The sequence below is a fragment of the Furipterus horrens genome, unplaced genomic scaffold (assembly GCF_987537825.1).
Source record: "Furipterus horrens unplaced genomic scaffold, mFurHor1.1.pri manual_scaffold_5, whole genome shotgun sequence".
Taxonomy (NCBI): domain Eukaryota; kingdom Metazoa; phylum Chordata; class Mammalia; order Chiroptera; family Furipteridae; genus Furipterus; species Furipterus horrens.
The window spans coordinates 109,263,001-109,282,094 of NW_028327175.1; the positions used below are offsets into that span (position 1 = coordinate 109,263,001).

Genomic DNA, 19,094 nt, shown 5'->3' on the forward strand with positions numbered 1-19,094 from the left:
AAAAGTTAATAATTTAAAAATTAAAAGGAAGGAGTGGGAACTGGGTGGGGCTGGGGTGAGATGGGGAGGGCAGTGAGAAAGGCTTTATGAAGAAGGAAATGACTGATGGAGTATTATATGGTAGCAGTTCCCCAGAACACTCAGGTGGAGGAGAGAATGCTAGGAAAGAAAGCTCAGAGCTCCAGCCTTTATTTCTGTCAAGGCCAGGGTCCCCCGGAGCTGGTGTGCTTAGTGACAGCAGTGGTGTCCTGGGACACAATATGCTTGGCCAGCTCCCAAGTGGCAGAATGCACATGGGAAGTCAGGGGGTGGTGCTGGACCAGCCGGGCAGCTCTCCAGCCAGCTGTTCATGAAGGAGCTCAAGCTCATGGCCTGGGAAGTGATGCTGGGGTGCCCCTGCCTCAGTACTTGGTAGAGGCTGTAAAGTTTCTTTGTGCCTAGTCAGTGGTACAATGAGTGGCTGAAGAGTGGTGAGAAAAAGGATTGCAGTGACACCATGCAAAAGCTTGGCTGAGAAGGAAATGAGGGGAAAAGAGACTGGTGGCTAGAGGGGGAAGGTAAGGGAAAGGACACCTGACATGACCCCAGAATTCTGCCTGGATCTATTGGAGTGGTCACAATGATGAAGCTAAGAAAGCTCTCCTCCCAGGTCCTCCCAGGCCTAACCCACTCACCTTCTGAAGAAGCAACTATAATCCCTTCATTCAAACAGCTTTGCTAAGGGATTTGAGAATTAAGAAAAAGATTTTTCCCTAAGAAAAGAGGCAGCTATATTGACTAACAAAAACATGCCCAACATAAGGACAGACCTGAGCCTAGATCTCAGACCCATTTACTAGCCAAGTGACTCTGACCTAATAAGCCTCAGTTTCCTCATCTGTAAAACGGGGACAAAAGCAACTCTATCACATGCTGCCATGGGCTGAAATGAGATCCTGAATGCAAAAATGCCTGGCATAATGCCTGCCACAAAGGGGCACTTGAAATATTTATTATTTCATCCTTTGGCAAATAGATCATGAGGATGGAAGAGATGGCAGGGGAGGGGCTAACCTTTAAAAAAACAATCACACTCTCTGTTTTAAACTTGACTCCTTAGCAACTTAGTTCACTAGCTTTCTGGCTTGTTAGTAGGCTCAATTCTCAAATGTTCTCCTGGGCTACTGGTCAACCTCCCCAACCTCCAGCCTTGGGGTAGGACTGGCAGGGTGTACAGCACACAGGCAGCATGGGCTCCTCGGGGACACTGAAGCTGCCAGAACCTGGACTTGGTGCCCCATTCACCCTGATTTGAGTCCTGGCTGCACTGTTCACTATTTTTTCCTCTATGGGCCTCTGCTTTCACATGCATCAAGTAGGCCTAATACTAGCATATCCCACACCCGGGGATGCTGTGTGATGCCAAGAGGTAACACACTTTCTTGTTTTTTTTTCCAGGTAATAACAACGATCAGCAAAACGTAGGGAGCATGTGCCAGGTGCCTAGTACTGCTCTGAGAACTTTGTATATGCTGACTCACTTTATTCTCCAAATTATTGGAGCTGTAGAGTGAGGGACTTGCCCAAGGTCACCAGCCAGTGAGGCAGAGTCAGGATTTAGACCCAGGAAGTGTAACTTCAGCACCCCTGTGTTCAGCCATCCTGCTGCACTGCTCAAACATTCATCCCCTACAACAAGCATCTGCTGAACCCTTCACGATGGGGCCAGTCCCCCAAAGGACTGGTGTAAAGGCATAATGCTGAGTAACACTAATCAGAGGAGCAGGTAGTCAGCCCTGTGAAGCAAAAGCTCAGAGACAGTATGTGTGTGTGTGTGTGTGTGTGTGTATATGTGTGTGTGTGTGTGTATATATATATATATATATATATATATATATATATCACTCATTAGGTGGCCCTCTGACCTATCATTATGGATGACCACAATAAATAATTGTTCCCACTTTTGTATTGTATACACAAAGCTCCCAATGTCACAGGGGTCATGGTGGCCCAGGTTTACACCAACTATAACCATTGGCACCAAAGCATGGCTCTGAAACTGGCTACAGAAGGAAATGGGCCGATAATTGCAGCAGAGGGAGCCTCTTCTCAGTCCAGAATAGAGTGATCAGCAAGCAAATATCAGACAGAATAAACTCCAGAGTGATGTATGGGTGCGAGTGCTACATGCCAAACCCTGAGTAATGTGGGGCTGCTGAACCAAAGCCCAAATGCGTGTCCAGAATGCACAATTGCAACCACATCAGCGAGGCATCTGGACAATGCTGCCAAATTTAATGGGGAAAACAAAACCTAGCGAGGGGGGAAACATGAAGAGGTAACAGGCCACTTCCATTAACAAGAGGAGCATGGCATTCTTCTCCATGAATTGGCCAATTATCAGAGAGTGATGTAGCTACAGAGGCATAAATGAAAGAAATGCCAATTTATCTAGAATCAGAACAATCTCAGAGCTCAGAAGACTTACACTGCACACTTGCTCAGCACTCTTTGTATCATCAAGATGGTGCTATGACTTCTTAGAAAGCAGCCTCAGAGGTGTTGCTGGGTGTGCAAGAGACCAGCCTCATCCCCCTAGCCTTCTCCACCCAAGGTCATCTTCTCTGTCCCCCTCAACGCCACATCTGGCAGTAAATCGAGAGCTAATGAGTGCTTATGGGATGAATTAATTGCAATATACTCTTTCATTAAACAATGACATACCAAGCACTTATTTGATACTTATTTAGGAAGAGTATTTTACTATATCTTGTTCTCTAAAGAGATAATAGACTGTGAAATATTGGTCACTCTAAGGTACCCAACACATTTGGTCCAGAACCCGATCTCTCATGCTAAACTGGAAGTGACTATCATTGCAGATGGTGACACAGGACACAAAATAGAAACAGCATGAAGGTTTGGGGCTGGATGTCTGTAATCCTCTGCAACTGGGTGACAACAGAATGATCACTTAACCTCTGGGAGTGTGAGGTAACACTACCTCCTGTGGGTTATTTTGAGCCTTAAGTGAGACGTTAGTTGAGAAGAACTAGCATGTTCCTCTTCTATAAAATGATAAAACATCCTGCTCTCCCACTGACCCAGTGTGTTTCTTTCATAGTGGCCTCTCCTCTGAACCCAGACAGCCAGCCCACTCCCTCTGAGGACTCTGACTCACCATTTTCCATGCCTTGACCATCACAATGCCTGCCCCTACCCCACCCCTCAGTTCTCAGGGGGGTAAATAACTCATCCTTCAGTTCTCAAATCCAATGTCACCACTTCAGGGAGTATTTCCTCACCATAATCTCCCACACCTATTTTCTTTTTCTTCTTTTTAAATTTTTAATTGAATTTATTGGGATGACATTGGTTAATGAAATTATATGAAGTCTTTCCTGGAAGTATCCAGCCATGTAATATGAAAAATAGACATTTATTGAAAAAGATACAAGATACAAGAAACATTGTACATAGGACAATGACACCTCAGTCCCCTTCAAAGTAGGCACCTTGGGACCTCACACAGTTCTCCCAATTGCCATCAGCTGCCCTGTCATGTTTTCCTGAATCTCGTTGACAGTCTGAAATCTCTTCCCTTTCAAAGGTGATTTTAGTTCTGGGAAAAGCCAGAAGTTGCAGGGTGCCAAATCTGGGCTGTAGTGGGGCTAAGCCACCTGGGTGATCTGATGTTTTGCCAAAACACTCTACATGAGGAGTGTTGCATGAGCAGGCACGTTGTCGTGATAAAGCTGCCAATCACCAGGTGCCCACAGCTGCGGCCTTCTGCATCATCCAAATAGTTTCCGTGGAGGAATGCTCAAGCTTAACACAAAATCTGATGTAGTGTCATTGCTCTACTCAGTCAGTCATTTTTAATGCAACTGCCACACAGCACACACGCTCACTCAATGACATCTGCACCCACTGACTAGTACAGTAAAGTCATCATTGTTCACGTATGCTCATTTCAGTCCACTCTCCTTGGCTGCCAGGTTACATCATTGTCTCGCAAACTGTTTTCTTTATAGTATCAATGGTTGGACGTTTTCCGGACAGACCTCGTATAGGTTTTAGGTGTACAGTTCTATAAAACATCATCTGTATATTGTACTGTGTGTTGACCACCCAAAGTCAAGTCTCATTCCATCATCATTTATCCCCCATTTACCTTCCTCTACCTCCACCCACCATCCTACCCTCTGGTAATCATCACGCTGTTGCCTGTGAGTTTGTTGGGTATTTTTCCCTTAACCCCTTCACCTTTTTCACCCAGCCCCTGACAATCTCCCTCCTCTCTGACAGCTCTCAGTCTGTTTTCATTTTGCTTGTTTATTTTGTTCATTAAATTCCATGTATAAGTGAAACTATATGGTATTTGTCTGTCTCTGACTGGCCTTCTTCACTCAGCATAATACTCTCCAGGTCCATTCATGCTGTCACAAAAGTCAAGATTTCCATCCACTCTGTGGCCTAGTAGTAAGTAGTCCAGTGTAAATGTACCACAGCTTTTTTATCCATTCATCTACTGATAGGCGCTTCGACTGCTTCGGAACCTCGACTACTATAAACAACACTGCAATGAACAGAGAGGTGCATATATTCTTTTGAATCAGTGCTTCAGGACTCTTCAGATATATTCCCAGAAGTGGAATTGATGGGTCACAAGTCAGTTCCATTTCCAATTACCTGAGGAAACGCCACACAGTGGCTGCACCTGTCTGCATTCCCACCAACAGTGCACAAGGGTTCCCTTTGCTCTGTGTTGTTGCCAACACTTGTTTGTTGATTTACTGATGACAGCCATTCTGACAGGTATAAGGTGATATCTCATTGTGGTTTCAATTTCCATTCCTCTGATGATTAGCAATGTTAAAAATCTTTTCATATGTCTATTGGCATCAGCATGTCCTCTCCAGAGAGGTGTCTAGTCAGGTCCCCTGCCCATTTTCCAACTGGATTGTTTGTTTTCTTGGTGTTAAACCATTTAAGTTCCCCCATAAATTCTGGATATTAACCCCCTATCAGATGTATCATCAGCAAATATGCTCTTCCATTCAGTGGGTTGTCTTTTCCTTTGCTGATGGTTTCCTTTGATGTGCAAAAGCTTTTTAGTTTGATGTGGTCCCATTTGTTCATTTTTCCCTTTGTTTCCCTTGCCTGAGGAGATATATCAGAAAAAAATATTGCTAGGGGATACGTACAAGATTTTACTATGTTTTCTTCTAGGATTTTTATGGTTTCAAGTCTTACACTTAAGTCTTTATGGTGTAAGAAAGTGGTCTAGTTTCATTTTTTTGCATGTATCTGTCCAGTTTTTACAATGCCATTGAGTAGATTATCTTTACCCCATTGTACATTTTCACCTCCTCTGTCAAAATTCAACTGATCATGAAGACCTGGGCTTATTTCTGGGCTCTCTGTTCTGTTCTGTTCATCCGTATGTTTGCTTTGATGCCAGTATCATGCTGTTTTGACTACCATGTCCTCATAGTATAGTCTGACATCAGGCAGCATGACCCCTCAACTCTGTTATTCTTCCTCAAGACTGCTGTGGCTATTTAGGGTTTTCTGTGGTTCCATGCAAACCTGTTTTCTATTTATTCCCAAATCCATTCTTAAAGCTGTGTTGACATGCTTGTTCACTGTTTCCCCTGACAAGAATGTCAGGACAGGGGCCTCATCTATCTTGTTTAGCCTGTACCCCCTGAGGCAGGGAATGTGTGGATGCTCCAGAAATCCTTGTGGGAGGGAGAAGAAAAGAGGAGCCAGCCAGCCTGGCATGCACTAAGTGCTCAACAGATGAGCCCTGCTCTTACTAGGGAATGACCTATCCAGAGTTCAAGTGTTTGAGAGAATTAATTTTTTTCTTCCCTTTGCTCATGAAGCCTTTGAGAATCTGTCCCTGTGCCTGGCTAGAAGTTACCCAGGATGGTCCCTCAAAGTAAGGTTAGGAACATCAAGGTGAGTGGTCGGTGGGCAGTCACTCTCAGGCTAGCCAGGGCCTTAGAACTCACTGGGGAAACAATACTCACCATATCCTGGGATGGGTTATACCCACTTGCCACATCTATTGTCATCATGGGTTTCTGATAGCTTGTCCCTCCCTAGCTCACTGTTTTTGTTTTTTTTAAAAACTATTTTTTAAATTTATTTTTAGAGAGAGGGGAAGGGAGGGAGAAAGAGAAGGAGAGGAACATCCATATGCAAGAGATACATCGAGTGGTTGCCTCATGCACGCCCCCAACTTGGGACCCAGCCCGCAACCCAGGCATGTGCCCTGACCAGGAATCAAACTGGTGACCCTGTGGTTCGCAGGCCAGCACTCAGTCCACTGAGCCACACCAGCCAGGACTAGCTCACTATTGTTAAATCGCTGGAGCACCCAGACAGAAGTGAACAAAGTGGCCCTTTTCTCACCCATGTACAGCCCCCCAGCCTCCTGTTAGGTGAAGTACCCTAAGCAAAACCAAGTTTCCTGGCTGAAGGACTTTGGCATTACCAAGACTAAATATCCTTGGCTCATTAGAAATAGGGTGCTTGATTCCCTCAATGAGATTCATTATTTTAAGACAATCAATGTTTTCTGCAGGAACCATGCTAAACACTAGGGACATGAAGGTTAAGATGTTCCCATTTCTCCCAGTGAAAACTTCCAATGGTGGACAAGGTGCACATACCTTGGACCCTCATTCCCTTCCCTACTGCAAACACACAGGCCTCAACATGCTGGTCCTTTCTGTTGCTCCAACAATCAGGCACTGGCCTTTGCACTGGCTGTTTCTTCTGGCCAAAATGCTCTTCCCCCCAGCTATCTACATGACTTGCTCCCTTACTTCCTTCAAGTCTATGCTCAAATGTCACCTTCTCAGTGAGGCCTAGCTGGCACCATATGGGAATGGGACTGCGCCAAGAAGACATTCTCTGCCTCACTAGTGCTGTTTTTCTAGAGCACTCCTTGCATTCTAACATGCTACGATGTTTTCTAGTAGTGTTATTCCTTCTCTCACTCTTTCCATCATAATAGAAGCTCCCAGAGGTCAGAACTCTTTGTTTTGTTCCCTGGTGTATCTCCTGTGTCTAGAACAGAGCATGGTACATGCTAACCAATTTGTTAAATAAATAAATAAATAAATAAATAAAGCTGGCCCAGCTTCAAGGAACTCAAGGTCCGGTTAAAAAACTCAAATACCCAGACTTCCGGCCAAGATGGAGGCATAGACAGGCACGCTGCATCTCCCTCCACAACTAAGAAGGAATACAACTACCTCAAAACTAGAAATAACCAGAAGTTCCAGGAAGTCAAACTGCATGGAACTCCAGCAAACAAATATATAAAGAAGAAATACTCATCCACACAGGTAGGAGGGGCAGATCTGGGGCAGAGCTGGGGCAGAGAGGACGCGGTGTGGTGGCGGCAGCGGCAGGCCAGCAGAAAGCACAGTCACCCATTTTAAAAAGTCAGAAGGGACACCTGGGGAGCATCCCCAGCTCCTCACAGGACCTAGCAGTTCACGGTCCCAGCACCAGGGAAAACCAAGCCTCATTGCTTCTGACTGTGCAGACCAGTGGGGATCGGGGTGGAGGCAGAAACTGCCAGTCTCTCAGCAGAGTCCGCTGGTTTAAAGGGCCCCCACGGTCCTAGAACATCCACAGACCCACCCACTCTGGGAACAACAGCCAGGGCAGCAGCTAGAGGGGTGCCAGTCCAGTGCAGAAGTGGGAGAAGTACCTGGGAGAGGGGCGAGTGCTGGGCAGGAAGCATTGTTCCGTCTCGGACCCCTCCCCCACATACAGCGCCACAACGTGGTGAAACAGGTTGCCCAGTACTGACAAATCCCTAAGGCTCCACCCCTTACAACGTAACAGGAGCAACAGCTCTACCTGGGACATGGAGGCAAACAAACACAGGAGCCTGTCAGAATGAGGAGACAGAGAAATATGACCCAAAAGGGGGAACGGATCAAGGTTCCAGTGGGAAAACTAAGTGACAAGGAGATAGCCAACCTAACAGATGAGGAGATAGACAACCTAACAGACGCAGAACTCAAAACACTGGTGATAAAGATGCTCACAGGCTTAACAGATATGCTTGAGTAAGGCAAACGCATAAGGGAAGAAGTGAAGGCTATGCTAAGTGAAATGAAGGAAAATCCACACAAAACCAGTGGTGAAGGGGAGGAAACCAGGGTTCGAATCAATGATTTGGAACATAAGGAAGAAAAAAACAGTCAACCAGTGCAGAATGAGGAAGCAAGAATTGGAAAAAATGAGGAAAACTTCCCAAATTTTGTGAAGGAGATGGACATACAGGTCCAGGAAGCACGGAGCGTCCTCGGTGAGCTGGACCCAGAGGGGACCACACCAGGACGCATCATGACTGAGATGCCAAATGTGAAAGATAAAGACAGAGTCCTGGGGGCAGCAAGAGAGAGGCAGAGAGTTGCCTACAGGGGGGCGCCTATAGGACTATCAGCTGATTTCTCCGAGGACACTTTGCAGGCAGGAAGGGACTGGCAAGCAGTATTCAATGTGATGAAAGGCAACCTGCAACCAGGATTACTCTATCCAGCAAAGCTATCATTTGGAATGGAATGGCAGATGGAGTGCTTCCAAGACAAGGTAAAGCTAAAGGAGTTCATCATCACCAAGTCATTATTACATGAAATGTCAAAGGGACTTACTTAAGAAAAAGAAGATCAAAACTATGAACACTAAAATGACAACAAACTCACAACTAACAACAACTGAATCTAAAAAATAAAAACAAAATCCAACTAAGAAAACCAGAATGAGAACAGAATCATAGGTATGGGGATCATTTAGAGGGTTATCAGCTGGGAGGTGGAAGGGGTAGAAATGGGGAAACGGAACAGCGACTAAGAAGCATAATCAGTTGGTACAAAAGGGAGAAGTTAAGAATAATATAGGAAAGGGTGAAGCCAAAGAACTTATATGCAGGACCCATGGACATGAACGAAGGTGGGTGGGATTGCTGGAGAGAAGGGGGATATTGAGCAGAGGGGAGCAAAGGGTAAAAAAATCTGGACTACTGTAACAACATAATCAATAAAATATACTTAAAAAAAAAAAAAAAACAAAAAAACCTCAAACACCCCAAAGAGCCAGGCTGCTTATGATAACTAACAAAGCCCTAGGACAGACACGCCAGAAGTAATGGGTGCCTTGTTTTTCTGTTCCCATCCTTGATTTTCCTGATTTTAACAGAAACGTAGAAGAAGTCACCAATGGCGCAACGTAGACTAGACTCATTCAGCAGGGAGCACGACACTACCTCATACCCTGGAGCTCTACGTCCCCAGCCTTGTGGCCGTCCTAGCCCACTCTGTGTCACGCTACCTGCTAGGGTCTGAGTCACAGAACCTTCTCCACCCCCACCCTCACTTTGCCCACTCTGTTTTTCCTGTTGGCTTCTCCAGGATGTGGCCATTCTGAGAGTCCCTGGCCCTTCTCTGGCTCACTGAACCAGGACAAGCACCCCAGGCCCCTCGGGTCCAGTGACCTGCAGCTGTCGTTAAATAAAGACTGTCCTTCATGTGCCTCTAGTCTACGGGACTTCTGTTAGTTGTCCAGCCCCTTTCTACACAAAAGAAAGGGAGAGGTGACTGTTTCTAAGAGGTCTTTCATCTACCATGATGCACTACTTGATATGTGGAACACGCCGCACCCTGGATTCTCTTTGATTCTGTCAAATCCTCTTATATGTGAACCAGAGCTTCCACATTCAATACCTTTGCAGGCAACAATGGTGCCTGGGAGTTCTAATTCCATTGAGGGATTACGGGATCAACCACGGTGGCTTTACAATACACATGAGTTCTAATTCTCTTCTGGCAATGTTAGCAACTGTGCCAATTAAGGTCCTTGATTTATAAAAGCCTATTTCTTTTCCTTCGCTGTTCACAATCAACCCTCTCCCCAAAGTCTATTACTATGCTCAGGAAGAAAAACGTGTGTCCTGCAGAACCAGCATAGATTAACCAGGGATCACAAGTAAGGTCAGGGGCACTGAAAGATGTGGCGACACTCCAATCTGGGGGTCTATTCTGCCTGCTATATTCAATACGTGGGAGGCTCTGCTGCCATGTGACTCAAAGCTTGACTTAGAAAGAGCCCTGAAGCAGCAACCAGGGGGCCTCATGCCCATGATTCTGCTTCTGCAAACACACAGGCCAGAGAAGCCAGGCTGCTACTTTCTCAGCTGCCAGCTCCACCAGCCCTGTCCTGGCACAGTGTCCTGCTAGCAGAGGGCCTAGCTCCCAGGAAGGATGGGTGTCACAGAGAGAACTGGCAGCTAACATCCTAGGTATACACTCAATCTTTAGGATCCCCAGAGAATCACCTGGCGACCATCATAATTGGCTGAAATGATGCTTACAGAGAGACGTCAGCATCCTCATTTGGGGGCAAACAAGCCTATTCTACCTCCCCATTCTGAATTCACAGCCAGTCAAGGCACACCAACTGGTTAAGAATTTGCATTTTCCAGAGATTGTATTTGTGGCCGGCTGACTCAGAGGGCCCAGAATGCACACAGAGCGCTCAGACCACTGCCACTAAATGGTCACGTTTACTATCAGTACTGTTGTCATCACATCATTGTTGCTAACACCTGGTCCTCCAGGCCTTTGTGCCTCCCTAAAGGTGTACTGAGTATGCCTCTGTGTTAATCACACCAAGAAGAAATGTCCCAAGTAGGGGACACAGGGCTGTACTTCAGCTTCAGACACTAAGATCATGATAATGATAACATCTAATATTTATGCACTTTATGCTGCATTTAACCCTCTCCCAAAATCCATGCCTGTTACTCTGTAAGTACGTTAGCTAACCGACTGCACCACTGGAGCTCTGTATGGCTGTTACTCTAATTGGAGAGATGAGGAAACTGAGGCTAGAAGAGGTGGACTACCTAGCCCTGGGGCACACCTCGTACGATGAGGAACCATGATACGAGGAGCCCTGACAGTCCGGCTCCGGAGTCCATCCCACCGGACTGCCCCTTAAGGCGGAATGCGGAACAGCACCGACAGCAACCCACTCTACACTCCTTCCCCAAAAGCCTGCCTGTGAGCAAAGAGAAGGTGGCACGTGAGGGTCAGGCCCTGAGGCTATTTCTGAAAGTCATTAAGAACATCAGAAGGGCCCTTGTGACCCCGCCAGGAGTTCATCCATTAAGTCATTCGTTCCTGCAGTGAGCACCCACTGAGCATCTCTGGCCAGCGATGCAGCATCTCCAAGTCATCCCGTGGGGCTAGGAAGCCCAGTGAGGGCGGGCGTTGTGTCTTTTCTGTGCACCACTGCACCTCTGATGAGGAATGAATGAATGAATGCAAAAACTAAGGAAGCTATCTGCAGAAACCCAGGATGAAAAAGGTCCCCACTTAAAAAAAAAAAAAAGTACCTACAGGTCATAAGCCATATCCCATAATCTAATCTATATGTTCATTTTGCAAAAATAATGAGATGTGAGCAGTTTCAGAATTAGTGTTCTCTTACTCTATTTCCCTGACAAGAAACACACTATCTGCTCTGCATTAGAATTATAGCAAGAAATTATCCCTTACCAGGAACCATATTATTTTAATGCAAAGATGAATTTCAATTAGACATTTATCTAACCATGCTGATGTATTTTAAATTTAACCCTAAATTACAGACTTTTCAAATAACTCTGCTCTTCCCTCTGCTTCTCTCTCTTCAATTTTGGTTTGGTTTTGTGAAAGGTCTGCTGGTAAAAATGAAGCAATACCAGTAACTTATCTACAAATTACGGGAAGGAGAAAGTAGGTTAAAAAAGACCAAGAAACTTAAAACAAGTATGACCAAACCACATCCGAGTTAGGCAGGAAACAATAGGAGACTGTTCTTGCTCAGAGGGAAGGAAGGTAAATCTTACCAGGACTACTGTCAAACAAGTGGTAAATGAGATTCCCCTCTACTCTTCCCAGATTTCAACTGCAGTCAGAATACAGCACACTTTGATTTCACACCCAGGGAAAGGCAGAAACCAGAAGTAGAAAGCTGACACTTTCACTTGGTTGGCAATTCCTTCCACGCTCAAAAAAATCTCATTTTCAGTTTAGGAGCCCACCACAACGAGCAGTTGGGTGTCTATCACACTGGAGGAACAACTTTCATCCCAAGTAGAGGCCATCAGGAAAAGAACAGATCTAAACGTTCCCTCTGATTAGAGGGTTTGACTAAAGTGGTTTTCCTAAGTTGAGAAGTCACCAGTAACTTTCTGCAATTTGCTTTTGCTCAAATTGTAAATCCCATGTATCAATGTCAATATCCTGCTTGTGGTACTGGACTAGAGTTTTGCAAGATGTTACCAATGGGGGAAAACTAGGGAAAGGGTATTATTATTTCTTACAAGGGCATGCCGATCACTTTCCATTAAAAAAACCCTGCAAACCCCAGTGCCCCAATGATGTCTGGGATTCATCTTGGAAAACCAAGTCAAGCCTCAGCAGTGTCATATAGGAATATGTTCTGTGAGCCTTAGCAGCTATTTTAGTGTCTGGAAATCACGAGACAAAAGAAAGTCCAAAGGGACCCGATGCATTCTAACTTGTTATTAATATAAATGTAGTATGAATTAGCAGTGGGCTGGGTGGGGATTGGGCAAATTCAATGGCAAACACATGCCTCACATGATGAGGGCAGTCTTGGAGAAGCTTCCTGTAGAAACATGTGCACCATGAGATCAGATATTCTGACTGTTCAAGACAATCCTGAAATTGATTTTCAAGTGTGGAACTTCTTAAATTTTAAAGCTGTCAATTCATAAAATTTTCTTTTACCCACTGTGAAGACCAAACCAAACAGCTCCAAGGACCAGGCTGTAACCTGTCAGGCACTTGATGGTACTTTAAGTGTATTTTCTTCCCGTCCTCACCAAGAGCTCTTTCGAGTAGGGCTTGCTCTCCCTGCTTTCTATATGGGGTAAAATAACTTGCCCAAGGTAACCTACAGGCTGGCAGGGTCCTCAGCAGCTCTGATTGGGAGGCTGATTCTGCTGGCTCAGCTTGCCATTACTTGCATTCATTCTGTAAAAATGAGTTTAAAAAGCTGCAAAAAATATCTCCAGCCCCATAAACACCAAATAAGCTCCAGGTTTTCTAGACCACGTGATGTCATGACATGGACCACCAGGGGAGTGTTTCCTGCTCAACACTTGTCACCTTTGTCATCTCTAGGTTAGATCCTCTCAACAAACACTGTACCTTCTTTTTAGAGCATTTATCAGACTCCAGATAGTACATTTATTTGTATAGTTGATCAACACCTGTCTCTCTTACAGGACTGTAAAGCTCCAATGAGACAGAGACTATTTAGGATTTTGTATATCCCCAGAACTAGCATGATGCTGGATCCAGAGAAAGGGCTTAAGAAACACTTGTTGAATGAATCAAAGAGAGGATGGGCCAGACAGCGGCCATAAAAAGGCCCTATTCAATTCAGCTGAACTAATGCCACCACCATCAAGGACAGAAAGTTTCTGGGCATCTTTTCAGAGGCTAGAATGCTCCCTTAAAAAACAAAATGGCCTGGCTAAGCTATCAAACACCAGAAAAACCTGAAGGGCAGGGGACTTGTAATGGTACACCACACAGTTCTAGCCTTTCAAGCTACAGGATCACCCTCCACCCACTCCTTCAGATATGGCAACAGAGCTGACTACCCGTGTGCCTACACCCCGGGCTCATCTCAGACTTGTCTGCTGAGCCCATGCAGCAGCAGCTGCAATGACAAACAAGAGGCCTACCGTAAGCTGAGTAAAACTGGTAAGATCTTTGATAAGGGGGAACCAGCAGGAAGGGCCTTCCAGACCTGGGGTTTGGTAAGGGCACGGGTACAAAGGCAGAAATATGGGCACACTGGAAAAAAAGGAAACTGGACCAGTACTAAGGTACCCTGGAGTTCGGTACATATAAGCAGGAGCAGGGGAGTGAAGGCAGGCAAGATACACAGAAGCCAAACTGGGAAAGCCTCAGAAGTCATTATACTGGTCATCTGGTATTTTTCTTTAGCAGAGCACAAAATGCACAAACATGCACAAACCAGAAATAGACCATACTCTGTTTAGGCCACAGCTGAATAATTATTTAAAACTTGGGAGATTTTACATCAAAATGCAGATTTCCTGCTTCTCTGGAAACATGAGAAAACCTAGCAATACTGCGTCCATGTTCCTGCAGAATGACTGCAGACTGGGGTGGAACAACAGCTGCTCCCAAAGGATGCATACACTCTCCAATTTGCCACGCTACCCACCACTCCCCACTGCCCTCACATGGAGCCAATGTCTTCAAAGATGCTTGATATCCAGCCTCTATTGCTATTTGTGCCTTAGAGAAAGTATTCTCTCATTCTGTCCCCATAACAGCACCTCACAGATACAAAACTTGAGGCCCAGAGCGGTACAACTCCGCATTCAATAACATACAATCAATAAATCTACTCTTAGTACAGACCCCCAGATCTTCCAGGGTACCCATTTCAAGACCGATTAGGGTCCCTGAATCCCAGACAAGCTTATACATCACTGTTGTTGTAAGCAAAATGTTGGTTTCCGGTTTTAGAGAAACACACAAGTTAACAAAATGAGCCATGGCTTCTTATCAAGGTCTAGAAACAGTTTCAACGCTAATGACTTACACAACTTCTCTGAACATCCTGTTCAGGCTTAGTGTACATCTCAGACAGATCACCATTCAGAATGACTTCAGCTAACGAGTTCACCAGGGGTGCATGATGTATAATTAGGAAGACCTGATGAGAAAGAAGAAATGGATTTGCATTAAAGCGTGCAGTCTTTCAACCTTCCTTCCTTGATCTGCAGCAACACTGAGCTACACAAGCCCCATAATAAGCAGCAAATGCTGTGATACAAAAAACAAAGAATGGATCACATTCAGGAGAAATCACTTACGTGTTTCTCCTTCTAGGGTTGCCTGTCCCCCCCCCAACCCCCCCCCACACCCCGCCGCCACCCCTTTCATTCAGACTGTTGCCTATTTGGCTGGCTGCTCTTTAGCGGAAGGAAATGCATTAAAAGCAAGACTGTCCCTCATGACTGGGTGAGGCCAAATTCAGTTGAAGTGAAACAACGTGGGAAAGGAGCAGCCAAACCAGCACACTCCTTCCTTTCCACAGGCATTTGAGCGTCAAATTTGATTACAAAGATTAGAAGGCACTGGCCCAATATTTCAGTTATACAGAAAGAAGGGGCTGGTTAGTCTTGTTCCAATCAAGAACTTGGCAAAGGGTCAGCTACACAGAGGTCCATCACTGGAATGAGTGCTGACCCCTGTGGTGGGCTTCAGCACACCAGAATTCTATGGCAGTATGTGTAGGTGTGGAAACTGTGGGGAAGAAAAGCCACACAAGCCAGAGACAGACCTAGTTGTGCCAGGATATAAAATCAGAAGGCACTGGGCCATCTGGGATGGCCCCACTATCTCACCCTGTTGCCCAATATTCAGAGGAATGGCCTTAGGAATCAGAGTATTCAAAATTGCCTCACAAAACTGGGTCAGACACACCTGCTACTTTGCTTTAAAATGTAAAGGCAAAACTGGTGTAGCACAGTGTGGGGTTACCTACCATTTGTATATAAAAAGGGCATTTGTTTATATATACATGTAACAGGGCTTCTAAACCTTGGCAGTATTGTCAAGCCATAATCCTTTTTGTTGTGGGGGCTGTCCTGTGCATTGTAGGGTATTTGGCAGTATCTCTGGTCTCTACCCACTAGATGCTAGTAGCACCCCGTACCCCAGTTATCACAACCAAAAATGTCTCCAGACATTGCCAAATGTCCCCTGAGGGGTTTGAAAATCACCCCCAGTAGAAAACCCCTGGTAGAGAACATTTCTGGAAGAACAGAGGAAAACCCTATAACTACTGTTGTCTCTGAGAATAAAAATCAGGGGGCTGAACAAACGAGAAAGAAAACTTGTTTTTTACCTGTTCGAACATTTTAACTTAACAGTTTTAAAAAAATAAATATTGTTAAAAAAAGAAAAAGCTAAAGGCAGAATCCGAAACACTGGTTACCGCTTGGCAGTGGGAGAGGGTGCATGGGGGGTAAGGGGTCAGAAGGAGACCTTTCCCTGTGTGTCATTTTGTATTGTTTGACTAGGATGAATATCTTGTTCAAAAAATAAATACAATTCAAATTAAAGGTATAGGCAAAATAGCCAAAATGGGGTACCTACCTTAAAAAAAAAAAGCACACCTGTTTTTAGAACACTGGGAAGACACTTTCTATCATAGAGACCATACAGTAAAATTACATGAATTCGCCAATGTCCAGGGCTGTGGCAGGCATTGAACTCTTAGCAATTATGATGATAAGGAAGATAAGGTTTCTCACCTTCATCAAGGCCAAATTATTGCCACACTTAATCACAAAAAAATCCCAATCACTGAGTTCATTCATTTCACAAATACTTATTGTGCGCCTTGTGTGAAAGTGACCTTAATGATCATTTAGTCATTTTTTTTAGTCAGTCCACATTCAGCGAGTACCCACCCATTAAAACCCACCAGACAAAGGCTAACCAATTCCCACCTACGATGCACACAGGGCTCATTCCTTCCTGGGCTCTGGATGGAAAAAAGTAAAGGGAGAGCAAGTCACTGCACAGTATATGGAGGTGTTTGCAGGCCGGACTCAAAAAGCTGGGCCAGCCTATCTGCCTGCGCCACACTCTCGTTACAAGTGGCAGTTTAGTTTCAGCAGGACAGAATCCTGTCATAATAAATTAATGTTGTTAATGTGAATTTTCTTGGTTTTGTGGCTATGCTGTAAAACAACTGGTAAGGATGCTCTGACACAGGGCTTAAGGACATGGGATTTATACCTGTTTTAAGGTTTTCACACACTTAGGCAATATTGTAATAAAGCTAAATGAAAACATGGGGGCAGGGTGGGGGAAGTGCTCTGTTCCTCAAGTTGAGGTACACCAAATTACAAGCTATACTTTTTGTGAGATACTGAAACAAGTAATTAGGTGTCTGAGCTGCTGGCCCTTCACTACAAAACGGAAGGAAAGAGGTTCCCAGAGTAAAGGCGTGGCCTGACCCCTCCTCAGAGGGGACCTGCCCCCTGCAATGCTCCAACAGCTGAAAGGTCCTGAGGGCGTGTTCCATGAGATTCCTGTGGCTGAGCATCTGGCCTGCTAGGGTCCTAGGAGACTCCCAGAATCCCAAGCAGGAGATGCTGGCAGATTTGTAATGAGGTGGTGGAAAAAGCTGCCAGGAGAGGCTGGGGTTTGCACTGAGCTCCGTTGCACAGAGGGGCATTCAGAAGGAGTCAGCACTAGTGCAGAGCTACAAGCAAACAGAGCTCCTAGAACAAGACTCCAGGAGTGACTAGTAAGCAGGCCACTGTGGATCCCGATTGGCTGTGTTGCTGGGAGGAGGCCACACTGCATCTCTCCTCAGGCCAATGGGAGACAGCCCCACCTTAAACTCAAGCCGGCTCAGGGACCAAGTTAGAAGGACATTCTCTCAGCAAAGCAAATAAATACCTGTGCCATTTGCAGAAGTGAGAACAGAGTTCTGGTCAAACATTTGACTACTTGACAGTCTAATGAGATGGCCTGAAAGTCTGGACTGCTTGTAATAAAAATATTTTTAAAGTTATGTAACTAGATCACCATGGAGTTTTTCCCTTCTTGTAAATATTACATAATTATGAGAAAGAAACACACTTAATGGGGGAGGGGTGGGGAGGCAGACAAATTGGCTCGCGGTGCAAATCTGGGAACTGAGGCTGCTACAAGATACCTTCCAGAAGGTAATCTGGGAACTAGAACCCTGACAAAAGCTTTTAAAAACAGCCTCATTAGTGGAAGTTTGTTAAACCTGGGTCGCTATGTGTATACACACAATGGGTCCGTAGTTTCGGGCTTATTTCAAAATGCTGTGAATAAGACCCAGGCAGTTCACACTTCCAGGGTATTCAGAACACTCCTTGGTTGTTTTGGAAACCTCAATCCCCATGGTAAAACTAAACTACCTCAGTGCCAAGTTAGATTTATCTTTCATTTCTTGTTAAATTTTCATCCACTCCATAAAGAAGATACTGGCACCTCTACTCAGTGTCTAGAAAACAGAACCCCCTTTCCTTTTATTATTTTATTTCAAGAGTTTCAAGGTGGGAGACATTGAGAAAGAAGACAGGGTAATGCGACCTGGGAAACTTCTGAGGGGCAGCAGTGTTCCAAGGCCCCCTAAATGTGAATGTGGTGGGGACATGGGCAAATGACCGCACATACCTGTGACAGAAGATAGAGCGAAACTGGCAGGCTGATCTTTGGCCGTTCTCCTCCCTAGTGAAGGTTGAGGGGAGAGAGAGAGAGAAGTCCAGGTCACATACGTGAGCAGCACAAAATACACACAGCCGAAAGCCACCCGTCTAGAGGAGAGGTATCTGCCTCCCTGATTTCCTCCAGGACCCTGAGCTATTCTGGCCTGGTGCTTGTCAAGGTCCACTCTGCAGAAGAAATTCGTTACCTGATCCCATTCAACACTATTTGCAAGACCATAATTTTTCCACCTGAGAAATCTTTCACCATTAGTCATGGATTAGAGGCTGGATCCAAAAGAAGAACTGGCTCCTTAAATGACCAAGAATGTTCATTTCCCTCAACTGGGGCATGGAGAGTCCAAGGCCCAGCTTGCCAGGAAAGGGCCCCCAGAGGACTATTCTCAGGAAGAGCTTTCAAAACGGGCAGGGAAAGACTGGGGCACTGCAGCCTCAGAAAAGCCCCTCATTTGTACAGAGCTTCAATGAGCTCCAGCTCACACCAACCCTGAGAGGAGCTTCAGGACCCTCATTTTGCTCAGGAAGGTTAACTGCCTTGTCCAAGGTCACAGAATAAAGAGACAGAATTTGACCCCAGGTCTGACAAAGCCATTTCCATGCTTTCTGTCTTCCTCCCAGAGCTGCCTCTGGCTAGATTTCATTAGGGCTGCAATTTTCTTCCATTTACTTATTTTTAGTAATAATCTCTATCTTCCATCTCCAAAAAGAAAGCTTTATCCCTCTGAGACACATCTGCAGATAACTC

At 45.2% G+C, this 19,094-nt stretch overlaps 1 protein-coding gene across 1 annotated transcript in view; it reads right to left on the reverse strand.

The window, feature by feature from the left end:
* Nucleotides 1–19,094, reverse strand: part of CLEC16A (C-type lectin domain containing 16A) — a 217,300-nt gene that overhangs the window by 169,505 nt on the left and 28,701 nt on the right. Inside the window, exons 8-9 of the mRNA XM_090277013.1 lie at nt 18,300–18,353; nt 14,671–14,784 (exon numbers count right to left, since the gene is read on the reverse strand). Coding sequence (XP_090133139.1) covers nt 14,671–14,784; nt 18,300–18,353 — 168 coding nt within the window. The remainder of the gene's footprint in view (nt 1–14,670; nt 14,785–18,299; nt 18,354–19,094) is intronic.